This window comes from Gymnoscopelus microlampas (genome assembly GCF_963454915.1).
Source record: "Gymnoscopelus microlampas genome assembly, chromosome: 11".
In the NCBI taxonomy this organism is placed as follows: domain Eukaryota; kingdom Metazoa; phylum Chordata; class Actinopteri; order Myctophiformes; family Myctophidae; genus Gymnoscopelus; species Gymnoscopelus microlampas.
Window position 1 is genome coordinate 14,005,552 of NC_139948.1, and position 19,396 is coordinate 14,024,947.

The following is a 19,396-nucleotide window of genomic DNA, read 5'->3' on the forward strand; positions in this document are numbered from 1 at the left end:
ATAGAGCGGCTAGCGCCGCTAAAAATACATTTGGCCCTGTACTTGGTCTGATGCTTTTTCCCTCTACACTAAACCTCTTTGCTGAAAATAGCATAGATCTACAAGCTGACAAGCTGCAATGTTTTGTCAGCTTGTAGATCTGCTATTTTCTGTGAATGTTCCCCCCAGAATAGGGATATCCTAGGATTCAAGTGGCTAATGTAAAAGAAGAAAGGTTCCTATAACACAAAGATTTGGCGGCCCACCTTGGGGTCCCAAACCCATGATGTGTTAATTCATGAACATTCACTGGGACTTGTTCTAATGCTCAATCTCTTTACATGAACCACTTTCGCCATGGTGTCCCTATTTTGGGCATGCTATAGGCTGAAATTGAAGAACAATTGAATCCAGCCCAAATTTTACATTTTCAAAACTTTTCAACTTACAAGTTCACAACGCATCACAAGGCATTGTAAAAGGCAAGTGGTTAAAGATTTACAACTGTTTTTGGGTGTTTTTTAGCAGTGCTACTTCAAGTTATGAATCAAACTTTTCTTTCAAATATAGTCTGAATTGAACACTTTGTTTCAAATTGGAATTAGGCAGAGTTCTTACCGTTTACCAGCAGAATGAATAACAATGACACATGATGCACTTGGTAGAATCCCATGGTAAATGAATGTGTGGATGCAGGTTCCTTAAACAGATCCTCAGTTCATTCTGTGAGTTAAATTCAATGATCTGGACCAAACCACACCTCGCCATGCTGTTGTTATCATACTAGCATTGGGCACTCTACACATCTGAGGTTACTTAATAAACTACTTTATATTCTTATAATTTGTATTTAACACCTTCCAGTTAGTTTGTATGTCCACTATGAATTGAGTACAAAAGGACCCCAATTGAAACAAGCCATAGGCGTTTTCTTTTTTTTTAATCCTATTTAGTTGACCTTGTATTTGAACTGTACTTTCATGTGCTTTTTTTCTGCAGACTTCTAAATAAAGTATTCAATCAATCAATCAATCAATCATTGTCAGAAGGACATTTTAAGATGGTTTTGTGTATATTTGAAACTTGGAAAGATAGAACCACTGTAAAACAGAGACAAGAAGTAAAGATATTAGTACACTGCTGTCCTTTATAATGTATGACTACAATAAATAAATAATTATTTAATTAATTAATAATATGCTAGGTTATGGTTTATCAATTTGGGTCAAATAATTAAACAAACCTGTTAGTTATAGGTTTGAAATGTGCATTAGGTCTATGGACCCTAGAGGAGCCCTATACACACCTCATATCACTGGTAATACATACATAAGAAATTAAGTAAGTAAGCAGGTAAATGGTGAATATATTATTATCCCAATAGCTTAAGTTTAAAAAGGATAACACACGATAATGTAGTGAAATGTAACGTTTGCCGTTTGTATAAATGTATAGTTATATAGCATAATGATAATGATATTGCTTAGTGCTGTCTCACCCACAAAATGATATACAGACTATGTCAATATAATTCTTCAGGTCCATTGGGAGATCTCAATACTGCAATACAGGCACAAGGTCAACAAGATCCTCCACTAGAGGGGAGTGTTGTATTGAATTTTGTTCTACAAAGTTTAGCCAGACTGCTTTTTCAGTCAAAGCATCTGGGCAGTGAAACACCCTGCTAAGGGCCAACAGATAGAATGCAGTACTATAACCACTTAAACCCCATATGTTTGAACGGAGTCCCTCTGGCCTCTATACTATTATTTTCATTGTGCTTTTATTTTAAACGTATGTGAAATGTTACTGTGATTAAGCTTACATTGTTTCTAATTATTTAATAATACATTTAAATTAATCCTCAGAAGTGCTGCGAACAATGCAGAGGGCAACAGATAATATAGATATCCCTGGTGCAATATTCTGTATTTATTTTTGCACTGACCCTGTTAAATAAACAAATCAAATGTGATACAATGCTACAAAGGTTCACAGCCAGCATCTATTACATCAACATTATGGGATTAGTCTTCAAAATTGTAAATGCAAATTTGCCCGATATGCCCCCTATTTCCGCATATCTGAGTAAATACCTCCAAAAAGTTAGCGACACCCACAGCCACAATACTAGAGGGAGCGTTAACAACGATTTGGTACCACCCACCCATAAAACAAACATGGGCAATTTCTCCTTCTACAGCACTGCCACCCAGGTTCCTTCGCCCCTCCCATATGTATACGAGAGCTGGCGAGAACTTCTGGGAACTCAGATTAGGAATAGTCTAACCCCATCCCTCAAAAAGTGCAGTTCGCTGGGCTCATTTAAAACAGCCCTGAAAATTCACCTTTCAGGATGCTAAAAGAGGAGGTAGTACTATTTTCCCGTTAGACAGACGACCCCCCCCCCCCCCTGTTTGTACATATAGCATTATGGGTTCCCCCCCCCCTCCCCCGCTTTTTATTATTGTTGTACATAGTGTTATCCTTTTCTGTATTTTTGTATTGATATTTGAACTGTGTCTATGTCTATGAATTGAATACCAAGGATCTCAATGGAAAGAAGACCACAAGGACTTTTTTGAACAGACATTTTAGACAAAGTATTTTAAATGTAACTGTGCTGTTTTACATTTTTTGCCTAATAAAATAGTCAATCAATCAATCAACCGTGTAAAAAGTATTCGATCGAAATGTACTACAATATAGTCTACCTCACTTCAAAGAAAAAGAGGAGAGCGGACTCCCTTTGCCCGACATCCGTCAACCTACAACATATAGAGTGCAATCAACCGCGGCACAACGGCGCAGTTCGCCCACGTGGAACCGAGCTAGCTCTCCTACCAAAGGAGCCGCTGTCGATTCAGTATGTCGGAGTCCCTAGCCTGAGAGGAGATGAAGGCCTAGTGCACAGACACGACGGTTTGAAGAGAGACTCATGGCATCCTGCCAGCCCAACTTACTCTACTCAACTAACAATCTGGTCGACGTACCCAACCAGATGGCCTTATGCCATGGTGTGTTGGAAGTGGACCCTAGAATGGATATGGTGTATGGTGAACGCTTTGCAGCATCTCTGACACTCTGTACCGGGTAGAGAACAAGATGGTTCCCCAGAGTCCCAGACCCGACCAACAGGTCCTCCACCCCCAACCATCAGGAGGAAACCAAAATCAAAAGACTATACAAAGAAGAAAGAATAATGTACACTGCTCTCGTGATTAATCGTGAGAGCATGCTCGCACTGCGGGGGACTGTTGAGAAGCTTCGATGACAACGCGGCACTACGCCCGATTATGGGCATAATGCCAGCGTGATGTCGTCTTACGATCGTACAACATCACACATCCCACACATAAATGACGGACGCAGAATGGTGCGTTCCGTGATAGTCAGCAAGAAAGAAGGTAAATCCAACCGGAGAACCTACGGCTAGCCTTATCTCTGACAGACCACTTTAGCTAATTGCTAATTTCAGCAAAACTACAGGGCTCAACGACTCTAGGACTAAATCTCTAGTCCCTGAGATCTCCCGGACTCTAGGACTAAATATCTAGTACCTGAGATCTCCTGGACTCTAGGACTAAATCTGTAGTCCCTGAGATCCCCTTGAGCCAGACTGAGGCTAAAGGCCCAACTCCTTCAGGACAGCAAAGAATCAAGAAGACAGAGAAGATAGAGCCTATTCGCCACCAAACATTGTGCGAAGTCAAGAACCATTTAATTCTCGGCTCCCACCTATACCCGTGACAGCCAACAACAGAACCGGCATCCTTTAGGATTGCTCTATAATAAATAATATATCAAGGTTTAGTGGAGAATCTCCCCAACAATACCCAAACCCCTGAGAAATTCATATTAGCATATAGTTATGTGTTATCTGCTAATAACACAGTACATCTGTTAATAACACATTAAAGGACAACTTTGTTTTTTTACAACCAAGGTTTATATTTTAGCTTGTAATTAAAGTAAATAAATGATGAGTGTAATTTTTTTTTCATTTACTGCTTTCTATAGTTTTAGCAATTTTCACAATCTTTTTTACAGTGTTTTCACAGTGGGCGGGGGCATTCTGTCCGGTGGCTAAATATGTATTTTTTTAACACATTAACCCGACGTTTTCTTTATTATTATTTACAGTAGCTCTTCTAGCCCCCAATAACTCACATCTGGCCATCTCAGACAGCCGGACCTTTTTTATTGTGTAAAAAAGGCATATTTAGCCACCGGACAGAATGCCCCCGCCCACTGTAAAAAATATCGCAAAAAATGCTAAAACTATAGAAAGCAGTAAATGAAAAAAAAATTACACTCATCATTTATTTACTTTAATTACAAGCTAAAATATAAACCTTGGTTGTAAAAAAACAAAGTTGTCCTTTAAACATAAAAATAATAAATAATATAAGTATTTACAGCTAAAGTCATACATTTTCCTCTGTCGGGTGTAAACCTCATTATGTCCAAAACTGTTACTTTTCAGGATTAAAAGTAAAAAACAGCAAAAGTAGTTCAAAGCGTTTCTCTTCACGCCGTGTTTGGAGCTTGCGGATCTGCTACTTTTGATGCTTTTGTGTGACGCTGTAGTATGATCAAGTAGGGCATTAATTTACGAGAAAAAAAAACACAAAAAATGTAAACATATGGAGACTAGAGAAAGTACTCCTCGGAGCACAGGTCGCCGCCAGGTCAGGTACGTTATTATGGCCTCCTGGTGGCGCTATAATAGCCCAATGTGAAAAAGGGTGCCATTTCTTATTAGGCCTTTCACGGCAATCAGACACTGCATTCATGATTTGAGGCATTTTGTTCCAAAAATGTGTTTTGCTAAATTAGACCTGCTGGTGGCACTATAACAGGCCAATGTGAAAAGGGTGGCATTTCCTCCTGAATGTGCGTCAAATCGCAAGCTGCGTTCATGATTTGACCGGGCCAACGGTGCCGGATATCAGATGGACGGACGGACGGACAGGGGGTAAAACATACTCTCGCCATGCCTTTCGGCCTGGCGGAGACAATAACAGGTTTCTGCCCGACAACAACGATATCATCATCACATAACAAATTGTACTGATTAATGGTCAATAAGTTGACAGTAACGTCCAGTATGAAACAAATCATGGAACAATGGAACACTATAAACTTTACAGTGTAAAGCCTCATATATATTTCAGCGTATGACCCTGGCTCATGGTAAAAACACACACACACACACACACACACACACCCACACAGATTTTCAGCAAAAAAAAAGGGACACATTGTGTCAGCTTTTAGTTGAAAATGTATAATTGAACACCATGCTTAAAGACATAGTATGTAACTTTACCCTGTGTTTACATAACGAAACATATTTTATTTTTTTACCAATGATTTCCCTCTATACCAGCAGCCATCAGCCACTGGACTGGCGTTGTGGTGTTTGATTAACAGGTGCATGTCATACTGTTAGTTAACAGTAACCTCATATCAGCTCGCCTTTAACATTACTGAATGTTCATAACAGTGGCGTCATAGGTTGTGAGCTTGCGAGTCCACATTATGGAGTTCTTCACCTCTGCCTCGTCCTTTTCAATAACTGAACACCTCATACTGAATTATGTTGCCAAAGCATAGTCCCCCGCCAAAGATTATTAATAAATAACAGCCGTCCATTTTGGGCCATTTTAAGAGGATGAATGCTTTTTCAAGCACTATGTAAAGTGAACTATACAAACTGTTCTGGTCTCACATCAGCTGATTTAGCCAACCAACTTAAGCTTAACCTACAGCAGCCTAATTTATACTCCATAGTATATCAATCAATTCCCAACATATTGTTTTGGGCTGCGCTGGTTTCAGTACATTCAACCTCCTCTTGTGTGTTGGCTAGTGAGGCGCGCCCTTGCGAGACCGGACAGAATGGGTTTCATTTGGTGCCGGCCTGGGTGCGCATACTTGTTCTTATCAGTGTGACGTCGTCTGTTAAGGGGTCTATAGACTCCACCCGTTGAACAGTTGGAAGCTAGTACCAGAAAGACAGAAGGATGCTCAGGGATATGAGAGGGAGGAGGATAAATGATAAAGGAGTGTGAGGAGCAGAGCATGTGGTGGTAGTGTCCACGCTGGGTGAGGATGTGGTGGTAGTGTTCACGCTGGGTGAAGTCGTGCTGGTTGGAGACAACAGGCTCCCCACTGTATTCAACAGGAATGACTGGAACCGGGCCATTTTGGTGAAAACCGATGGCGATGATGCCTTTGCCCTCGTTTGATTGCCGCTGTCGGCGACGGTCAACACCGCAGTCTGGAACCAAACGGCACCCTGCTTACACATCAGAGGACCTCCAGCATCACCCTGTAGAGGCACACAGTTGATTCAGTACATGGTTAAACCAAGTAATCAATGAAATCGAATATAAAAAAATAAACTAGAAAAAGTGCACAGGTCTCCGCCGGGTCAGGTAGGTTAGTGTGGGCCAGCAATGTTCGGAATTCGCCAATCAGGCTGAAATGACACACGGACACACGGATGGACGGACAGGGAACAAAACATAGTCTCGGCCATGCCTTTCTGCCTGGAGGAGACAATAATAACTGACTTATAATCAAATTTGAAACATTGAATTATACTTGTCTTTTTTTCTCTTCTCATTATAGACAAACATTTACACAATACCAAACATAATCATTTTCATAGATTATGAAATTAATTCGAATATTTTTCACATAGATTTGTTGATATATGAAAAAAACACATCTCGATTGTTTGGTTAATTGAAAAGGTAAGCGATAGAATAATCGCCAATAAATCATCGATAGTTGTAGTGCTAATTTATTTTGATTTACAGATTTTCAAGTAAAAAAGCGCACTGCATCATGTCGGTTTCCCACTTGAAAATCTGTTACTTTGGCCGATTGACACCACCATAAGACAAAGCATGTATTGGCCTTTATCTTTGCATAAGCTGCAGTATGGTATCCAAAAGAGAAGCTCTACCTCCTGCAGTGTCACAGCTCCTGTACATATGGAGTCACTACTAGATGAGGCGTTCCCACAATCCACCACAGAGGTCTCAAACTCCTGCAGATCTTGTTGTTCTGATTTTGGGAAGACAGAAGAGGAAGCTGAGAAATTGACAGAGTTTAACCTGGACCACACCATACACATAATCCACAGCATTCATGTAAATACAAAAACGGTATGTTTCACATTAAGTTACAAAATAATGTCTGAATAAAAAAACAATTTAAAAATGAGCAATTTGGGTGGTAAGACCTGAAGTTCAAGAGTATATACATATACTGTACACAATCTTGCATTTTCATCTTAAAATGACCCCTGCCTTATTTAGGGACTCACCTCCTCCTTCTCCCAATCCCCAGCCCACTGCCCAGCACGTAGAACCTGCTGCGAAGGTGTCTGAACCAGTGTCCACGCAGATTGGTTGGATGTGGTCAGAGAAGGTGGGCTGGGATGCCAGTTTGAGAACTGCCACGTTATTGTCACCGGTCAGCGCGCTCACTGTGATTTCCGTCACAGTCAGAGTCTGTTCAAATGGGTTGGCGCCATTCTGCTTCAGACGGCCCAGGATGACGGTCCATTCGGACACATCAGGTGAACTGAGACAGAAAGGGTTAACTTAGTGAAGGGTGCTGCACTGCTGTTTGAAGACACACATTTCCATGCTTAGACCAGTGGTTCTCAAAGTGGGGTCTGGGGACACCCAGGGGTCCTTGAGGGGGTTGCAGGGGGTCCCCAGCAAAATGAGATAATAAAGAATAAACATCAGTCTAAACACTTTGACCCTATTCTATACCTTTACAATTGTCTCAATATGACGCCTTGTGAGTTTGTAGATCTCTTTTTCAATAATTCTGTCTTGAAACATTTTGAAAAATTCTTCTCTTTTGGGGGCCCCGGCACACAATCTTTTCAGATCACCATGTGATCTGAAGAAAAACTGACTGATATAGTCGTTCTAAATGATTAAAGATAGCAATGTAAAAACACTACTGTATATTATTCGAATGGCTGTAGCTGAGTGGGTGGAGAGACCATCTGGGAATTGTTAGGTCGCCTCTTCGTCATTCAGCTCGCCCAGTGTGCGTGTCAAAGCTTCCCTGAGCAAGAAGAAACTTAACCCCTAACAGCACCCCCACATGGACTCATATCAGAGCCATCTGGGCAGCCATCAGCTGGTTGAAGCTCTAAAAGCAATTTCCCGTCCCCGGGTACCAGAAAATACCACCTTTCCCCTTTCCCCTTAAAGTAGTTCTGGGGAACGAGGAAACAAATTAAGTGGAACTTGGAATGATAAAGTACATTCCATAATTGATTTAGTTTGATTTTTTTTTTGTGAATTCTGGTAAATATGTATAGATTGTAAACTCTTTAAAACTACAGCTGACATAACAGTGTATAATATTTGTACTATTTGTACTATATTGGGAGAAGATATATTGTTGCATGCCTCTGCTTTCATGTCACACAGGGTAGGTAATTGTGATGTGTTACCTTGAGAAGCAGCTGGCATCACTCATGACAAAGTCGGCTGAAATCAGTGTCCCACCACAGACATGTGTACCATTCTTCTGTAAGCTGGCCATCCATGGCCACAGACCTTCTCTTGTCACAAAGGTGTCTCCACCAATAAGAGTGTTGAAAGGGGCACTGCCGCAGACGAAAGCTAAAATGGAACAAAAAGCATAGCCCTCTACTAACCATTTCATCCATTGAAAGTGTGCTAGCGTTTCTCCATGACCACTCCATGTCGTGGAGGAAATGATTATCGTATCCCTCCGTAAAAACCTAGAACACACGACTGGTAGGTGTAGTTGGTGTACCTGGTGGCAGGCCAGCACAGGTGACGCTCAGGTCACTGTTAGTCCCAGAGGAGGTGAAGGTGATAAATCCTGGCTGGTCACAAGTGATCTGACTGTTGATCCAAGACTGGTACTGAGACACTCTGGTGTAGACTCCAGGTTTATTAGGCAGGGCACAACCCACACCCCAGCTCACTATTCCAGACTGAATCCAGCGGGCATTTTGTTTGCTCACCATTGGGTGTCCTGAATCTCCCTGTAGGGAAACACATCACAAACAAACACTGCATTAAAACAATGAGATATTTCCAGGAAGAAATACTCACAATGAACACAACCATTCAAATGATCACCTGACATGAGTCCTTCCCTCCAGCACTAAGTCCAGCACAGATCATATTGTCAGTGATTCTGCCCACTCCATAGTTGCAGTTACACTGTCTGTTCCCCACCACTGGAACCTCCACCTCCTGGAGGTTGTTAGGGTCTAGGGAGACACAAAGTTAGTTTCATGAGCAAATGATTATTTTATTTTTTTGGTTGAATATTTTTTTAGGCAAAGAAAATAAAACAGCACAATTACATTTAAAATACTGACCAATAATGACCAATAATAACCATAACAAATCTTTTCTTTTCTTTAATCACAGTCAACTGACCCGCTGCATAACGGTGATGACTACCTGATAATGAACATAGCTCCCATCCTCTCTTTCTGTACTTCACCATTAATAAGATACGTGGCTTGTATCTTATTAATCCAACTATTAATAAGATACGTGTGTGTGTGTGTGTGTGTGTGTGTGTGTGTGTGTGTGTGTGTGGGGGGGGGGGTTGTTTAATTCACCCGGTATGAAATGCCGGGTGACGAGATACTTACAATTAGTTCCATTTGTTCCCCAGCCAGTGATCCAGCTGTCGATGCCACTGTAGAAGGTGCTCCCCGATGCTGCCAGGCAGACTGGTCGGATATAGTTGGTAAACGTCACCGGCGATGCAAGTTTCAGAAGAGCGATGTCATTATCACTAGTAAAACTGTTGTAGTTGGGGTTGCGGATGACCTGGCTAACCGACCGAGAGACCTCGTTGGGGTTGGAGTTAGTTAGGGTTACTTCTTGATTCTGCCGACCCAGATAAACAGTGACACCAGCTGGGCTATTACTAGGAGTAAAGAAAAAAGACAATCCATAATGAGCACAATATTCACTTTTCTTTTTGTATTAATGTATGTAAAGTATTAATGAACTGGTCTTTGAAGAGTAGCGGATCTCTTGCTGATAATAATATCCCACCTTGAGAAGCAGTGAGCAGCTGACAGCACCCATTCCTTGTTAATAAGAGATCCTCCACAGAAGTGACCAGATGTATGTAGACTGGCCTGCCAGGGCCAGCTCCCAGCTGGAGCGTCTTGACCTCCAACTATCCTGGTGTTCAGAGGAGCCTGGCCACACACTGAGAGAAACACAACCGTCAATTGATCTGGCTGGCAAAGCCAATAGAGTAATGCATAATTTATGCTCTGTCATACGATGAAGTATAAATCAGGCTTAACCACCAACAGGACTCTATACTAGATTCTACAGTTCTTCTACAACAAATCTCTTTGCTGAAAATAGCCAATCTACAATCCTTTGTAGTTCACATGTGTGAACTGAATGAATGGGAAAATAGCATAGGCTGTAGCCTACAGTATATGCAGCAAATGTTCACCATGTAAGTAAAGGTAAAAGGTGTGTCACCTTGGGGTTTTACATACAGTAAATGTTTGTAACCTTATTGAGTCTGACACACTGTATTCAAACAAGATATGGGTCAACTGGCTAGGTTAGACGAAATGAGCAGCCTTAGCAGGGATTATTGCTCTTTAGCCAGGCAAAAGAAAAAAGAAAATAAAACTTTACTTACCATCTAATTGTGAGTGAGCCCCTGAAAAAGGAATGGAAAAAAGCTATTAAAATGACAAATTTAGATAATTTTCAGCACATTATTTGTTTTGTTCCTCTGGACAGAGGGAACAGAGGTGCTATACACTGTTTCCGGGATGTGTCAGAATCTAGTTGTATAAAAACTATCCTCTTATATTTTTATACAAATACATACTGCCAAGTCCCGGAAAAGACGCGCTGTGATTGGCCAGTAGTCAGGAAGCTTGCCTTTTCTAAAATGGCGCCCGAGGTACAGACGCCCCAGAATCGGAGGAGGTGCTTTATATGTCTATGCTAACAGTGTTAGGGGTCACGGGGTCTGTTGTCCAGGTTACGCTCCCCCAGGCTATGGGATGCACGGTCCCAAACAGTGGCCAGTCTCCGGGTAGACTTTGTTACGAGCTGAAGCTCTCGGTGCTAATATTAGAGCGATGAGCGTGTTGATATGTTTACTCGGGCATTGATACAACGGACGCAGCGCTTATTATGTGTGATCATGGTCAGAGAGTACATTATTTTTTTAGATGTAATCTTTTATCCCGAGATTTTGTAACCCATCTTTTACACCCAGTGCCAATTGTCTATGTAATCCTGGGCACTACCTTCCCTCTGCCAACCTAGGGAGGCAAGGGCCGAGCTCACGCCTCCTTCAATGCATGAGAGCCAACTGACCTTCTGGTCACCTGACAGGGGAGTTTCCCTGGTTTGACTTAGCGCGTGGAAGGAACACGTTATTCCAACCAGTTCCTTTCCCCTCCATCAGGCGCTCCGGCTGGCCAGGGGGAGGCAGTATAGTGACCAGGATTACTGCATGTTTTTGTGAGGGTACCAACACGGGGAGAACATGCAAACTCCACACAGAGAGGCCCTTTCGCGAAAGTACATTATTTCAAGTATTTTCACGTTGAGAGACGACACGAGCCGGCCGGGATAAAAACTTTTCTCTTTCTATGACAACGAAGGAGGATCTTGTGTGTGTGTGTATTGGAGAGACTAGCTAGAGGAATACACAGACAGGCTGTCATCAACACAACAGCTTAGTGCAGTGAACCCCAACCGTGGGTCCCCGCGGCCCCCAGTGAACGCGTCAAGTGGTCCACGGACCACGTGCCTCAAAAACATTATTTATTTTGATAATGTGCTCATCCCAAGTTGATCTCTTAACAACTCTCTCTCCCATAGCCCCAGACTGTCTGTCTCACCAGTGCTCAATCAATGCCATTATTAACATGCAAGAAACAACAAACTTGGTCTCCCTAAGTTTAACTATAAGCATATAGGCTACTGTGTATAACAAGTCTGCAAATACTTTTGACTGCGCACATACCCGGGTAAGGACTAGTGGTTATAAACAAAGGGACCTTGCAAAACAGATACAGGGCCCTATTCAGGGCCGAAGTGGCTAAATATGGGATTTAAGACTAGGCAAGGGACGCCCCCCGCAAAAGTTGCTATTCTGGGACACCTGCCTTACCCGTTACATACCCGTGACAATCCAATCTTACTCAATCTTTTCTCCCTGTCTGCAGTGTTGCCTGGTCTGATTATTGTAAGACACATTGGGCTTGTTTTTCTGAAGTTGCTTGTAAATAATGGTAGAACGGTTGTGAGCTTGAAGATCGGCTATTTGAAAATAGCCAACATATATAAATATGCACATTGTTTAATGGATGACATATTCACATATATAGGTTTGAAGTGCTCATGTGGCCTATTATAGTCGCTTCTTTTGGGCTTGTTTTCATAGACCTGGTTGCTTATTTCTCTCGGAAATTCTGGCACAGCTCCTGTCGCAGCAGCACACTGTGAGGATTTTACATGGAAACATACACCCGACGTTGGGTTTCTAAGCTCTAGCCTTTGATTGCTTTTCAATAAAACCACATTTAATAGACATACGTATCACCTACATACTGATTAGAGAGAATTTTATATTTTTGTAATCAGTTCATTATTTCCTGCGTAATTGATGAATAAAACTGATGTGTGTAATTTGGAGAGCATTGCATTGCGCGACGCACAAATTGTCTTCTTTGAATAGACTATCATCTTATATAAACACAATTGACACAAGGAATTGACAGCCTCCCTTCTGCTGATTATAGGAAAATTAGAATCACAGAGATGTGTTGACAATTAGCCTAGTAGAGAGCGGTGCCGTGCTGTGCGCCCTGGCCGTCTCCAGACATCCAGCGCTCTACCAAACCAAGTTGGCATTGCGGGTGGTCTTAGATTCCGCTATACACTTTCCCAAACATGTGTGGGCAGAATAACAATTTTGGGGATATGGCAACAACACGCCCACGGCCACACCTCCATGCGCAAATACATAACTTAACAAACACTTCCAAACAACTCTTTCCAAATAAATTAGATACAATGAGGATTGGGGGTTAGGCTACACACGTACACTCTCTCTCTCTTTTACACACACACACACACACACACACACACACACACACACACACACACACACACACACACACACACACACACACACACACACACACACACACACACACACACACACACACACACACACACACAGTTACTGCACTTTGGCAGGGCAGTATACTGCCCTGCCAAGCTAAAGTGCAGTAACTACGTTTTTGGACACACCGGCATGAATGGGGAACACATTTAATTAAGATAAGGAAATAAGATTAGAAAAGGCCAGAGATAAGAGAACAACAAATCAATCATGACCCAAAGGTTTAGCCCATTTCTACTACGTGACAAAAAAATGTTCCCAGAAACCTTTTCATAGAATTTTTTTTTGTCAAATGTTCTGCTACGTTCCCCTATTTTTCTTGAATGTTCACCTACTATGACATGCCCAGAATATGGATACTATGGTTAATGTGGTTCACAGGAAAGATATAGTTAGTTGTGAAAAGGAACTAAATACTTATTGCGTTACTTCATTCCACTTCACTGTAGTGACAGCGACGGCTAATGAATGTACTGTACATCTAATCACTTTGCACTGTACCAGCTCATCAGGATGGGAGTCATCAGGATGGGAGTTGCACTGGTCTTAATGGAACCAACAATATAAAAAAGTGTGATTACAGTGTTTAAATCACATTTTGGCACAAAAGTCCCCATGTCTGTTAACATCTTTATGCAAAGCCTGTCTCCCATGCAAAACACCCTCCCTGTACGAATGAACGCCTTCAAGCAGGGGCTAAAAAGTACTGCAAACCCTATGTGCAAACCACAGTTCAAAACCTATGTAAGAAGATATATTTATGTTCCCAGCCTAATTCAGACCCTGCTCGAGTCATCAGTTAATTTAAGTAGCACTAAATAAAAAACAATAGTAAGATCCACTGCATTCTGCATAATAAAACATAAGATCTAGAACAAATTATTTGTGCCATTATACTAGAGAGTCACTATGAGGTGAAGTTCCCTTTGGTTTAACATCTAATACAAACTGAAGGCAATAATTGCTTTGTAAACAGCATAGCAACATCCTCTGTGTTGATTCAGGTACATGTTACTAGTTAGTGACCCACCACACCAAAGAGCCTGTCATTGATGCTTTTGTAAAAAAAATGTTTCATGTCATATGAAAGCAGGGAATCATAGCTACAAATTGATTGAATTGACATATTGATTGTGCAGTTTGACCCACCAGTTTAGGAGATATGGCTTAGACTGACTATTTTAGTCCATAGATCCTAAAAACCCGTGCAAAAGTTGCTATTTTGGGACACGCAAAACACTTGCACTACCCGTTACATTATTTATAGGTGCGGTTTGGGCGTTACAATAATAAAACGAATCACCGTGCCAGATGCCGTTGCCTTTAAGAGAAGACGTTTCAATAGGGGTGTGCCGATACACTAATTTCACCAAACGATACGATACGATATTTGGCTCACAACTTCGATACGATATCGATACGATACGCACTTTTTTTATTATGAAAATATATGGGGGAGGAAAAAAGTAAATGCAAACAAATAATTCTGTTTTTGCATTATTCAGACATGCAAACTTGTAGCTTTTCAGCTACAATAGCCGTTTTCAATCCAAATAGGGCAATAGTGTGACACCTGACCCGAAAAAAAAACAACATGTTGTCACCCTTTTCACCTCGGGGCTGTTTGCATGCCTGATTATAATGATTGTAAAAAATATATATATATATATTTTTTTTTCCCAAAACCATACATATCGTCACGAAAACGTATCACGATATATCGTGGGAAGATATATTGGCACACCCCTACTTTGCAAGCCATTATCCCCAATGTAATCTTCGTGTGCTCTATCCCTCTCTGCCACTGTTGCCAGGTAAAGTTGCTTGTAAATGATGGCAGTTGCGGGTTGCGGTTGTGAGTTTGTCGATCGGCTATCCACTCCCGCCTTAGTCCTGTCTCTGAGCGAGGAGGCGAGGAGGGGGAAAGATCTGGTTGCTTTAAGGAATTGGAATGCTCAGTTAGCATCATTTTGAAGTGACAGCAATTATGACGTGTCACACAGTTGGATTGCTGGACTATTCCTGACCTCAGAGGGTTGTTATGTGGAGGAGGAGAAATTATATGCCACGCATTTCAACGAAGACAGTTCCACAAAAGAAGCATGAAATATACACTTGTATCTTTGCCAGATATCTCACTCCAAGTGGCTTAGGGAGCCAGCCCTGCACTCTCCTCGTGCTCAGCTCCTCCAAAAGCAAATTAGCATTTGGGATGCAAACGTTTCTAAGTCACGGCACACTGGAGGAGGAGGCACAAATGAAGGTATTGGAATTTAGCTTATGCGTTAGGCTGAGAGGAGTAACCCTATGTCGCCTGGCTCACTGGATAGTCCCACTGGTCCCAAGTCGACATCCATGCTGGCTCCTTTTCCTGAGATAGGCACTCTTGAGTTAGCATAGGCAGTGAGGACAGTCCCCAGTGGTGGTGGTTGTAAGACCTCCACATGTTGCAAGACTGTGTCAGGCAGACATAGTCATGTCCCTATGTATGCTGGTCCCAAATGGACCGCCTGGCGGGTGATGCTGGCTCCTATGCCCGAGATAGGCGCTCGTGAGTGGGCATGACTGTGTGTCAGGTAGACAGGGGTGTCCCTATGTCAGACTGGCTCACAGGAGAGTCGTGTCTGGTAGGTGGCTGACCATTAATATTCCGGGGGGCCGCCAATGACTTATCATTATGGCTCGAAGCGAAAATCCCCAAAATCATTTGGGGACCCCCTGGGGAGTTGTCCAAATTGTCCAAAAATAAAAACATATTTTCATGATATTTGAAATAGGACTTAAGTAGTTAATGTATCTTTGTAAGTTTGGGTCCCAAGAGTCCCTTCCTAGAAATGCAATTGAGTCAAAGGTACAATATATGTATTTAAAAAAGTCATTATAATAAGCTTTATAATGTGTTATGGTTATGATTATGGTTATACTGCATTATGATTATTTATAAGCTATTATAAATATGATTATAAAGGATTATGATCAGCATTACAATACCTTATAAGTATGTGTATAATGCGTTATACACATGGGATACATAGCAAGTGCTACCATAAATTAAAATAAAATACAAAAATATATTACTTAAGTACTGTACTCAAGCAAATGTACTGTTCACCACTGGTAAGGCAACAGAGATTCTACTCACCTCTCATCAGTAACGTTAGCAGAGTTGCTACACAGAGTACTAGTTGGCAGACAGCCATCGTGTGTGTGAGTCTGTCACTGAAGTCATACTTGTTTAAATCAACTTATATACTCCTCCCTCTACCAAGCACACCTGCAGGAGGTGTCACCTCACCCGCCCCACCCTGTCTGTCCCTCCCTACACCGGTTGATAAATATTTTCTTATTACGTGAAGTTCAGATTAATTTCAGAGAAGCAATAAGAAGACACACACATCCATTGTATAGTAATCGATTATTGTATTCGAGAGAGCAGACATGAGGTTGACAATACCAGATGCTCTCTGACGAGCCATAAAATGTAAGGGGGTTACAGTATAACAAGACCCTTATCAGGGGGGTTGCCAAGACAACATATCAAGGCTTAACACATACAGTATGACATAATTTGTTAGACAGAGATGAGCTGCCGAAATGTGGAATCCTTCCATTGGTTGGTAGAGAAGATGATGATGATGTTGATGATGAAGAGGAAGGTGATGATGTGCCACAGTTTATCAGCAAACAGCGTCCAAACGTCTTCGACAACACATTGACCTTGGCTCTGACCGGTCGTCCAGTCGTCGCTGAAGGAGGTGTTGTTGCGTTCTTCAAAACAATCCGAGATTAACCTACTATCTACTATCGTTATTACATCCCAGGAGCCGAATTGCAACAACACAGGTAGAGATAGAAATGGAATTGGCAGCGACCTTGCATGTGTTCTGGGTGAAAACATGACAGCATGTCAGTGGAATATGAGAAGTACCTTATAATCAGACATAATTAGGATTTGGGCTTATGCAACTTGTTCAGATCATGATTCAGATCATTATTCATTGATAAAGGAGAAAAAAACGACTTATCACCGGATCTAAGATATAGTAGTCAGGCAACAGCAAACAAAACGTGTTTATGCGATGCTGGTATGACCATATTTTGCTGCCTTGTGGAGTCTGTATTCTGCTGGATGGGAAACCATGACTGCGTCTTGTTAGCCGGACACCAAGATCTGACCTAGATCTAGATCAGTGATTGTCAACCGCGGTAGATGGTACAGTAAGTGTACCGCGGATACTTGCGAGGTGTACCGTGAGCTTTGAAGAACGTGTGAAACCACCCCCTCGAGAACAATAGCGCGTCCGTCAATCGATACGGCCATCATCCGTTTCACACACAGCCACGGCCGAGTCCATTCAGTGTAGGGGACCATCACCCACAGGAATGCAAATATGTTGTCCTGTGCAGCCACTGACTGCCAGGGTTGGCTGCAGCCTGGAGAGTGTGTGTGTGTGTGTGTGTGTGTGTGTGTGTGTGTGTGTGTGTGTGTGTGTGTGTGTGTGTGTGCGTGCGTGTGTGCGTGTGTGTGTGTGTGTGTGCGCGCGCACGCACGCTCGTTGTCGTTGCTCGTTGCCTCGTTAAAAAAAAAGAATCAGCAAACAGCCCAAATAAAGTAGTCCATTGAAGTAGATAGGGACAACACTTATTGTCGAGGTAAGCACAACATTTTAGATCCATTTTAGAGAGTTTAAAACTATCAAGTCCAGCAGAGTTTGATGCTAGCAGTTAGCGCATAGCAATGACATATGGTACTTTTTTTGCCTTGAATATTCATGAAAGGCAGAGTGACATGGTTTGTTTTTTTGCCTTGAAAGCAATGAAAGGCATACAATGTTGCTATACTCAGTGTGCCAAAATATTATGGCTTTCATTCAGACAGTATATATTTGTAATGGTCAAGGTTTCTTTATACCTGCCCAATAATCTGTGTGTATATGTATATATATATATATATATATATATATATATATATATATATATATATATACAGATATATACATATACATATACATATACAGATATATACATATACATATACATATACATATACATATATATATATATATATATATATATATATATATATATATATATATATATATATACGCACCATATATCTAGGTGTACCCTGGGATATTTTGGCTAAGCCAGGTGTACCTTGGCACCAAAAAGGTTGACAAACACTGATCTAGATGATGACTGAAGAATATAATAAGAGTACACACACTTGATGATCCATAATCAAATCTCAAACAAACGGATTTCCTTTTTCTCCTTACTAAATAGCTGTGCTGTCATTCATCATTTGGTCATTGCACTTAGAACACAAGTGGAACTGGACTAAAGTACTAATAAATGTCACGCATTTCTGTCTAATTAGGCAGGACCTTAGATTCGTTTTCGTTTCCTCCTCCAAGAAGTCAACCTGCTGTCCACATCTCACATTAAAAATTACTTCATAATTATCTGTTTTATTCATCCCTGATGTTCAATAATAATACAATAATGGTTATTTCTGCAAGAGATATTTTCTTATCTTAAAGGTAAGGGTGAGTGATATTTGTCAATATATATATTTCAACAGAAAATACATTTTCAGGTGTGTGTTGCCAAATTCAGCCAGAGAGTAGTCATTTATCAGCTTACATTAACTGCTCATTTGTGTCATCACTTCCAATTTCACTTGTTATCCTGTGTCCTGTATCATTTCTCTCCGCTGAATGGATAAAATTGGTATTCCGACCTGAATACGTATTTTGAGTTTAATAAAGAACTGGAGAGACAGGAAGAACCCTGTTTCTGTACAAACACTCTATAGCAGGGGTCTTCGATATTTTTCAGATCAAGGACCCCTTAGCTGAGATAGATAGCTTCATAGACTTGTTTGACTGCACTATCATCAGTGTTGTGTAAATTCATGTTTTTGTATTTGTTTGTTTACATATTATCTTTTTAATGTGTATTTTCGGACATTTAACCACTTAATCCCTCAATTCTTAGAGAACTTGACGTTTGGCTCTGTACTTGGTCTGCTCTATGCCAAATCGACAAAAATAGCAACAATAGCTGACAATACATCGCAGAGCAACGCATTGTCAGCTTGTTGATCTGCTATTTTTGTTGAATTGTCCCCCGGAATAGGGGTGCTAGGATTCAAGTTTTAATGTGAAACAAACAAACAAACAAAAAATCACAC

The 19,396-nt window shown here is 41.3% G+C and overlaps 3 protein-coding genes across 3 annotated transcripts in view; all 3 read right to left on the bottom strand.

Moving 5' to 3' along the window:
- LOC311054965 (uncharacterized protein) overlaps positions 1 to 16,375 on the bottom strand; it is a 110,103-nt gene extending 93,728 nt beyond the window's left edge. Inside the window, 2 exon segments of the mRNA XM_084071013.1 lie at positions 10,690 to 10,710; positions 16,343 to 16,375. Of these exon segments, the coding sequence (XP_083927139.1) occupies positions 10,690 to 10,710; positions 16,343 to 16,349 (28 nt within the window). The 5' untranslated portion in view covers positions 16,350 to 16,375.
- LOC311054966 (transmembrane protease serine 9) overlaps positions 4,366 to 19,396 on the bottom strand; it is a 37,510-nt gene continuing 22,479 nt past the window's right edge. The window contains exon 11 of the transcript XR_014601741.1: positions 4,366 to 4,418. The gene's annotated coding sequence lies outside the window, so the exon portion shown is untranslated. The remainder of the gene's footprint in view (positions 4,419 to 19,396) is intronic.
- LOC311055714 (chymotrypsinogen A-like) lies at positions 5,987 to 9,301 on the bottom strand (the record flags this gene model as incomplete). Its single annotated transcript, XM_084071985.1, has 6 exons — positions 9,138 to 9,301; positions 8,806 to 9,040; positions 8,477 to 8,648; positions 7,322 to 7,581; positions 6,959 to 7,059; positions 5,987 to 6,316 (listed from the first exon to the last, which is right to left on the bottom strand). Exons 1-6 carry the CDS (start codon positions 9,180 to 9,182, stop codon positions 5,987 to 5,989), a joined length of 1,143 nt encoding a protein of 380 aa, XP_083928111.1. The 5' UTR covers positions 9,183 to 9,301.